Source organism: Bufo bufo, chromosome 1 (genome assembly GCF_905171765.1).
Source record: "Bufo bufo chromosome 1, aBufBuf1.1, whole genome shotgun sequence".
NCBI classification, from domain to species: domain Eukaryota; kingdom Metazoa; phylum Chordata; class Amphibia; order Anura; family Bufonidae; genus Bufo; species Bufo bufo.
The window spans coordinates 832,164,208-832,173,649 of record NC_053389.1 but is presented as its reverse complement, the minus strand read 5'-3'; the positions used below and the strand labels follow the sequence as shown (position 1 = coordinate 832,173,649).

Below are 9,442 nucleotides of genomic sequence, written 5' to 3'. Positions count from 1 at the left end.
ATTCTCTGTTACGGGACCTCTCTCCTCTGCCTGGGTGCCTGGGCCTAAATGTGTGACAGTGGCCTGTTCCAGTGGTGGGTGACGTGAAGCCTGATTCTCTACTATGACATGAAGACTGATTCTGTGCTGACATAAGGCCAGATTCTCTGTTACGGGACCTCTCTCCTCTGCCTGGGTGCCGGTGCCTAAATATGTGACAGTAGCCTGTTCCAGTGGTGGGTGAGGTGAAGCCTGATTCTCTGCTATGACATGAAGACTTATTCTGTGCTGACATGAAGCCAGATTCTCTGTTACGGGACCTCTCTCCTCTGCCTGGGTGCCTGGGCCTAAATATGTGACAGTGGCCTGTTCCAGTGGTGGGTGACGTGAAGCCGGATTCTCTGCTATGACATGAAGACTGATTCTGTGCTAATATGAAGCCAGATTCTCTGTAACGGGACCTCTCTCCTCTGCCTGGGTGCCTGGGCCTAAATATGTGACAGTGGCCTGTTCCAGTGGTGGGTGACGTGAAGCCTGATTCTCTGCTATGACATGAAGACTGATTCTGTGCTGACATAAGGCCAGATTCTCTGTTACGGGACCTCTCTCCTCTGTCTGGGTGCCAGGGCTTAAATGTGTGACAGTGGCCTGTTCCAGTGGTGGGTGACGTGAAGCCTGATTCTCTGCTATGACATGAAGACTGATTCTGTGCTGACATAAGTTGAGATTCTCTGTTACGGGACCTCTCTCCTCTGTCTGGGTGCCCCGGCCTAAATGTGTGACAGTGGCCTGTTCCAGTGGTGGGTGACGTGAAGCCTGATTCTCTGCTATGACATGAAGACTGATTCTGTGCTGACATAAGGCCAGATTCTCTGTTACGGGACCTCTCTCCCCTGTCTGGGTGCCGGGGCCTAAATGTGTGACAGTGGCCTGTTCCAGTGGTGGGTGACGTGAAGCCTGATTCTCTGCTATGACATGAAGACTGATTCTGTGCTGACATAAGGCCAGATTCTCTGTTACGGGACCTCTCTCCTCTGCCTGGGTGCCGGTGCCTAAATATGTGACAGTAGCCTGTTCCAGTGGTGGGTGAGGTGAAGCCTGATTCTCTGCTATGACATGAAGACTTATTCTGTGCTGACATGAAGCCAGATTCTCTGTTACGGGACCTCTCTCCTCTGCCTGGGTGCCTGGGCCTAAATATGTGACAGTGGCCTGTTCCAGTGGTGGGTGACGTGAAGCCGGATTCTCTGCTATGACATGAAGACTGATTCTGTGCTAATATGAAGCCAGATTCTCTGTAACGGGACCTCTCTCCTCTGCCTGGGTGCCTGGGCCTAAATATGTGACAGTGGCCTGTTCCAGTGGTGGGTGACGTGAAGCCTGATTCTCTGCTATGACATGAAGACTGATTCTGTGCTGACATAAGGCCAGATTCTCTGTTACGGGACCTCTCTCCTCTGTCTGGGTGCCAGGGCCTAAATGTGTGACAGTGGCCTGTTCCAGTGGTGGGTGACGTGAAGCCTGATTCTCTGCTATGACATGAAGACTGATTCTGTGCTGACATAAGGCCAGATCCTCTGTTACGGGACCTCTCTCCTCTGTCTGGGCGCCGGGGCCTAAATGTGTGACAGTGGCCTGTTCCAGTGGTGGGTGACGTGAAGCCTGATTCTCTGCTATGACATGAAGACTGATTCTGTGCTGACATAAGGCCAGATTCTCTGTTACGGGACCTCTCTCCTCTGTCTGGGTGCCGGGGCCTAAATATGTGACAGTGGCCTGTTCCAGTGGTGGGTGACGTGAAGCCTGATTCTCTGCTATGACATGAAGACTGATTCTGTGCTGACATAAGGCCAGATTCTCTGTTACGGGACCTCTCTCCTCTGTCTGGGTGCCGGGGCCTAAATGTGTGACAGTGGCCTGTTCCATTGGTGGGTGACGTGAAGCCTGATTCTCTGCTATGACATGAAGACTTATTCTGTGCTGACATGAAGACAGATTCTCTGTTACGGGACCTCTCTCCTCTGCCTGGGTGCCTGGGCCTAAATGTGTGACAGTGGCCTGTTCCAGTGGTGGGTGACGTGAAGCCTGATTCTCTGCTATGACATGAAGACTGATTCTGTGCTGACATAAGGCCAGATTCTCTGTTACGGGACCTCTCTCCTCTGTCTGGGTGCCTGGGCCTAAATATGTGACAGTGGCCTGTTCCAGTGGTGGGTGACGTGAAGCCTGATTCTCTGCTATGACATGAAGACTTATTCTGTGCTGACATGAAGCCAGATTCTCTGTTACGGGACCTCTCTCCTCTGCCTGGGTGCCTGGGCCTAAATATGTGACAGTGGCCTGTTCCAGTGGTGGGTGACGTGAAGCCGGATTCTCTGCTATGACATGAAGACTGATTCTGTGCTAATATAAAGCCAGATTCTCTGTAACGGGACCTCTCTCCTCTGCCTGGGTGCCTGGGCCTAAATATGTGACAGTGGCCTGTTCCAGTGGTGGGTGACGTGAAGCCTGATTCTCTGCTATGACATGAAGACTGATTCTGTGCTGACATAAGGCCAGATTCTCTGTTACGGGACCTCTCTCCTCTGTCTGGGTGCCAGGGCCTAAATGTGTGACAGTGGCCTGTTCCAGTGGTGGGTGACGTGAAGCCTGATTCTCTGCTATGACATGAAGACTGATTCTGTGCTGACATAAGGCCAGATTCTCTGTTACGGGACCTCTCTCCTCTGTCTGGGTGCCGGGGCCTAAATGTGTGACAGTGGCCTGTTCCAGTGGTGGGTGACGTGAAGCCTGATTCTCTGCTATGACATGAAGACTGATTCTGTGCTGACATAAGGCCAGATTCTCTGTTACGGGACCTCTCTCCTCTGTCTGGGTGCCGGGGCCTAAATGTGTGACAGTGGCCTGTTCCAGTGGTGGGTGACGTGAAGCCTGATTCTCTGCTATGACATGAAGACTGATTCTGTGCTGACATAAGGCCAGATTCTCTGTTACGGGACCTCTCTCCTCTGTCTGGGTGCCGGGGCCTAAATGTGTGACAGTGGCCTGTTCCAGTGGTGGGTGACGTGAAGCCTGATTCTCTGCTATGACATGAAGACTGATTCTGTGCTGACATGAAGCCAGATTCTCTGCTATGGCATGATGACACTGATTCTCTGCTGACATGAAACCAGATTCTTTGCTATGGCATGAAGAGACTGATTATCTGCTGACGTGAAGCCAGTTTCTCTGCTATAGGACCTCTGTCCAATTGATATTGGTTAATTTTTATTTTTTTAATTTTAATTTTAATTCATTTCCCTATCCACATTTGTTTGCAGGGGATTTAACTACATGTTGGGATTTACCTACAGGAGGAAGAGGTCGCCAACGCAGCTGGGGCACCGCCAGCACCTGAGAAGGCAGGGTTAGCATGGCCCAAATGTGGAAAAGCTTTGTCAGCCTTGGAGGTGCTGACCTGCCCTGCAGCCAGTGTATACTGTGAACGTGTGTTTAGCACGGCAGAGAGCATTATCACAGGCCGCAGCCAATGTGGACAAGCTTACGTTTATTAAAATGAACCAGGCATGGATCCCACAAGACTTGTCCGTACCTTGTGCAGAATAGACATTTATACCAGCCTCAACCATCCATTCTTGTACTCAAGTGCACTTATTCTTAGTTTTATTTTGTTATATGTCCCAATATTTTGGGGGATACCCCAATTTAAAAATAAAAAATAACACAAATCAGTGTTGGCTACCTATTCCTCCTTCACCGCCGCTTCCACCTACACCGCCACGTCAACCTACACTGCCACATCCACCCAACCACCGCCTCCTCAACCTCCTACTCCTAGATCCAGATTGTTATTTTAAATGTTTCTGTATTTTATGTTATTTTTAGTCATTTCCCTATCCATATTTGTTTGCAGAACAGTTGTCATGCTCTTAAGCACATTTTGATGCCTTTTGCAGCCCTCTAGCCCTTTCCAGGACTATTTTAGAGCCATTTTAGTGCCCAAAAGTTTGGGTCCCCATTGACTTAAATGGGGTTCGGGGTCAAGTTCGGGTCCCGAACATCCAGGTGTCCGCTAAACTCTACCCTCAAGGTATTCAAAACTGCTTTTACAAACTGTGTTAACCCTTTAGGTGTTCCACAAGAATTAATGGAAAATAAAAATGAAATTTCAGAATTTCACTTTTATGGCAGATTTTCCATTAAAATATTTTTTAACAGGGTTAACAGCCAAACAAAACTCAATATTTATGGCCCTGATTCTGTAGTTTACAGAAACACCCCATATGTGGTCGTAAACTGCTGTAGGGGCACACGGCATTGTGCAGAAGGAAATAAACGCCATATGGCTTTTTGGAAAGCAGATTTCACTGGGATAATTTTAAGCTGCCATATCCCATTTGAAGCCCCCCTGATGCACCCCTAGAGTAGAAACTCCAAAAAAGGTACCCCATTTTAGAAACTACCCCCCTCAGGGTATTCAAAGCTGATTTTACAAACTTTTTTAACCCCTTAGGTGTTCCACAAGAATTAATGGAAAATAGAGATGAAATTTCAGAATTTCACTTTTTTGGCAGATTTTCCATTTTAAGAATTTTTTTCCAGTTACAAAGCAAGGGTTAACAGCCAAACAAAACTGAATATTTATGGCCCTGATTCTGTAGTTTACAGAAAATCCCCATATGTGGTCATAAACTGCTGTACGGGCACACTGCATTGCGCAGAAGGAAAGGAACGCCAGATTTAACTGGGATATTTTTAAGCTGCCATGTCCCATTTGAAGCCCCCCTGATGCACCTCTAGAGTAGAAACTCCAAAGAAGTTACCCCATTTTGGAAACTATGGGATAGGTTGGCAGTTTTGTTGTTACTATTTTAGGGTACATATGATTTTTGGTTGCTCTATATTACACTTTTTGTGAGGCAAGGTAACAAGAAATAGCTTTTGACACCGTTTTTATTTTTTGTTATTTACAACATTCATCTGACAGGTTAGATCATGTGGTATTTTTATAGAGCAGGTTGTCACAGACGCGAAAATACCAAATATGACTTTTTGGCTATTTGTTTCAGTTTTATATATCAAGCATTTTTATTATTTTTATAAAATGATTCTTTAGTGTCTTCACATTCTGAAAGCCATAGTTTTATTTATTTTTTGGGCGACTGTCTTGTGCAGGGGCTCATTTTTTTCGGGATGTGATGACGGTTTAATTAGCACTATTTTGGGGTGCGTATGACTTTTTGATCGCTTGCTATTACACTTTTTGTGATGTAAGGTGACAATAAATGTATTTTTTAATACATTTTTTTATTTTTTTTACGGTGTTCATCTGAGGGATTAAGTCATGTGATATTTTTATAGAGCAGGTTCTTAATAATATGGTGATACCTAATACTTTTTTTTATTTACTTAAGTTTTACACAATACCGGCATTAAAAAAATAAAAAAAATAGTTTTAGTGTCTCCATATTCTGAGCCATAGTTTTTTTTCTATTTTTTGGGTGATTGGCTTAGGTAGGGGCTCATTTTTTGCGAGATGAGGTGATGGTTAGATTGGTGCTATATTGGGGGGCATACGCCTTTTTGATCACTTGGTGTTGCACTTTTTGTGATGTAAGGTGACAAAAATAGCTTTTTTTTACACCGTTTATATTTTTATGGTATTTATCGGACAGGGTAGATCATGTGATATATATTTATAGATTTGGTCATTACGGACACGGCGATACCTAATATATGTGGATTTTTTTCCAGTTTTTTATTATAAAATAAGGGGAAAAGGGCGTTTTTTTATTATTATTATTAATTTTATTACTTTATTAATTTTACTTTATATCTGATGTTCACTTTTAGGGGTCTGATCCCCTCTGCAATGCATTACAATACATCTGTATTGTAATGCATTGCCTGTTCGTGTACTACAGTGAGTAGTACACAAACAGGTTGCCTAGGAGACCCAGCCTGAGACTGGATCTCTTCGGCTTCCGTAGAAGGCAGTTCCCGATGCCGGTATCGGGCTGCCTTCTGAGACATCGATTTCGCGCCACAGCTGCGCGGGGACTCGATGGGCTCCCTCAAACACAAACCCCTTCTATGCCGCGGTACATCATGTGTCTTTAAGTACCAGGGCATCATGACGTACCGGTACGTCATGTGTCCCCAAGAGGTTAAAGAGGTTGTCTTATGATAGACAATGGGGGCATATCACTGCTGGGACCCGCACCTATATCGATAACGGAGCCCGAAAAGTGAAGGAGGGTGCGCAGCCGCCCTCCATTCATTTTCTATGGGGCCGGCAAAAATAGCCAAGCGCTGGCTCGGCTATTTCCATCGAGCCCATACAAGTGAATGGGAGTGGCGGCATGTCATGCGCTGTGCGCTCCCATTCACTTCTATAGGGAGCCGACTTGGTGGTGGCCGGACCAGAGTCCTCCAGCCACCACCTTGTGAAGCTCCGTTCTCGATATAGGTGCGGGTCCCAGCGATATGCCCCCATTGTCTATGATGAGACAACCCCTTGAAGCCTCGAAGAAGATCCTTTAAAAAAATGTAAATATAGATGTGTCCTTTCTTACCTTATCTCTGTCGATATATTCCAAGATGTTCCACAAGATGCCAGCTTTAAAAAATAAATATCATTTTGAGCTACTCTGTCAGGAGACGTATGCTATATGTGTGTAAGTGTGACCACCGTGTGCTTGTGATGTGAGTTGTGGCCTTTAAAGCATTTTATTTGTATGCTATGATAATGTATGTTTTTAATTTGTAATAAACTGTAATCTTTAACAAATTTGTGGAAAGTTAAAGGTGGATATCTGCAGAGGGATGTCGAGGGGAAAATACAGTAGCACCCACCTACATCATCCTGGTGCCTATAATTCCACACTTCAATGTACAATCATGTCAGGGTGAAGGAAGGGATTGATACAAATTTCTGTTCTTTATTAGCTCTGGAGTTTTAGCATTGCCAGTCACCCTAGACTTCTTATACTTCCATCCTCACTGAAACTTCTAACAGATACAGCACCACTCTCACCTTTAGCACTTTAACACCTTTCATACTTCTAACACATTGAAAAAATAGGGAAACCTTCAGGGGAATTTTTTTTGCTGAAATTACTGTAGTAAGTCTATGTATTGTAGAACAGATAAAGTATGAATGGCGTAGCAGGTGAACTAGATAAATGCATCTATATATCAGACCACCTCTTGACAATGAGTCTAACCCACAATAAGGCTATGAATAGCAAAACAGATAAAGTAAGAATGGTGCAGCAGATGAACTAGATAAACACACCTATATATTAGACAGCCTCCTGACGCTGAGTCTGACACTCTCCCTACAGTGTCTAAAAACTCTCCATAATATCAATATCTCCCTACACTGTCCCTGCACTGTCCCTATCCAATATTCTACTATTAAAAGCTTGCTAAAACACTATACCTCACGATTGCTCCATCTCTCCATATGCTCAATTTACAGTATATTGGCAAAATACATTTCAGGATTATTTTAATATGACTAAAAGTATGTTTTAAGGTTTTCCCATTATTCTATTTATTAGTATCTGTGTGATTTGCAAACGATTGCATTTACATTTACACTGTGCCCTAACTTTTTGGAATTGGGGTTCTACATGTTACTTTTTTTATGTTTTTTTTTATTTTGTTAACATTATAATAAATACAGTATATTGGTAGAATAGACAGAGAAGGGTGCTATACCATACAATAAGGTGTTTTGAACTTCACACTTTCGACTACGAAAGTATTTTTTTATGACAGACCATCAGATATATAACCACAGAAGACTGAATCTCTTTGTTTCTTAGACTGTATATAACAGGGTTTAGAAGGGGGGTCAGAACAATGTAGACAAGGGAAATAAACTTGTTAACAGTCATTGAATGTCCTCTATAAGGGACCATATAGATTACAAGCATAGAACCATAATAGATAGAAACAACCACCAAGTGAGAGCTACAAGTGGAGAAAGTTTTTTGACGGCCTGAGGTGGAGGAAATTTCAAAAATGGCAATAAAAATATAAACATACGATACAGTAATGAATAAAAATGGTAACAGAATTATTGGAAAACAAAGGAGAATCATTTCAATGTCAAGAACAGTTGTATCTGAGCATGAAAGGTCTAAAAGAGGGGCATAGTCACAAAAGAAATAGTTAATAACATTTGATCCACAGAATTGTAAGCCACATACCAGTAAAAATGAGATTAGCGCTAACATGAAGCCAAGCAGCCAGGATGAGATGATCAGGCTGTATCTAAGCTTGACACTCATCACTGAGATATAATGTAGTGGTCTACAGATGGCCAAATACCGGTCATAGGACATGGCTGTGAGCAAAAAACACTCTGCACTCACTGTTCCCGCATATAAGTAAAACTGGGCTAAACACCCAACATAAGGAATTGTGCTCCCTCCTCTTATGATAACTTCCAGCATCTTCGGAACAATACTTGTTACAAAGACGATGTCTGACAGCGCCAAATGTCCAAGGAAGAAATACATCGGAGAACGTAGGCGTTGGCTTGTGGACACCAGTAAAATTATCAAGAGGTTTTCACATATAGTCAAGGAATACATGAGCAGAATAATAGAGAAGATAGAAAACTTGTAGTCATTCAGACCTGGGAATCCCAGTATAAGAAACTCAGTGACCGTGGTGGAGTTGACTTCATGAACCTTCATCTCTAACTGTTATATGGATGCATCTTGTAGAGCATTGTGATAAAGTAAAAAATGATTAATACAATTAACTGATGAAGAACAGATGTTAGATGCGCTCTCAAAATAATTTCTTTCAATTATAGTTTTTTTATCTAGAATTTTTTTTTCTTGCTCATCTATATTTATTGCCCATTGTGTCCCCCTCCCAGCTAGCCTCCATAACACACTTATCTCTAAGGTGCCCATTAGCATCCTAAGACAAAAACCCTATGAATTTTATGTAGCTTGGAAAAATGTCACGGTGCACTGATTATTGCAGATACATGATTTAGGATATCGAATATATATATATATAGAAATATTTAGTCCCTAAGAAAGAGACCAATTAGCGTTCTTCTCACATAAACTCTCAAGGTATTTGAAATTGAGGTGGAAAAAAACCAAGGCTAATTATAATGATTTATAAATCTAAACATTAATTTCTTAACTTATTAATGCCTTCGTCTTAACTGGATGACTAATGTGGCATAATTTAATTTTGAATAAAATTGTTAATTTTCATTTTGTATTTTCATTTTGTATTTTCATTTACAGTATATCTTAAAAACTGATGTGTGAAACACAATACAGACTAATGGATTAATGGTAGAGATGAGCAAACCAGTCAAGATTCGTTTGGACCAAATTAGTTTGGGCCAAACCAAAGCTGCTCCAATTTCTATGAAAGTTGGTGTACAACCCCCTCTAGCCTCTTAGAACACAATTTTTTTTGA

The 9,442-nt window shown here is 42.8% G+C and overlaps 1 protein-coding gene across 1 annotated transcript; it reads right to left on the bottom strand.

Annotated features, from left to right (window-relative positions):
* Positions 1-7,739: 7,739 nt before the first annotated feature.
* Positions 7,740-8,666, bottom strand: LOC120990204 (olfactory receptor 1468-like). Its single transcript, XM_040418853.1, has one exon. The coding sequence runs from the start codon at positions 8,583-8,585 to the stop codon at positions 7,740-7,742; it is 846 nt and encodes a 281-aa protein (XP_040274787.1). The 5' UTR covers positions 8,586-8,666.
* Positions 8,667-9,442: the final 776 nt, after the last annotated feature.

Excerpts from the sequence above, each read along its gene's own strand:
- LOC120990204 (XM_040418853.1), bottom strand. The coding sequence starts at position 8,585 with ATGTATTCCTTGACTATATGTGAAAACCTCTTGATAATTTTACTGGTG.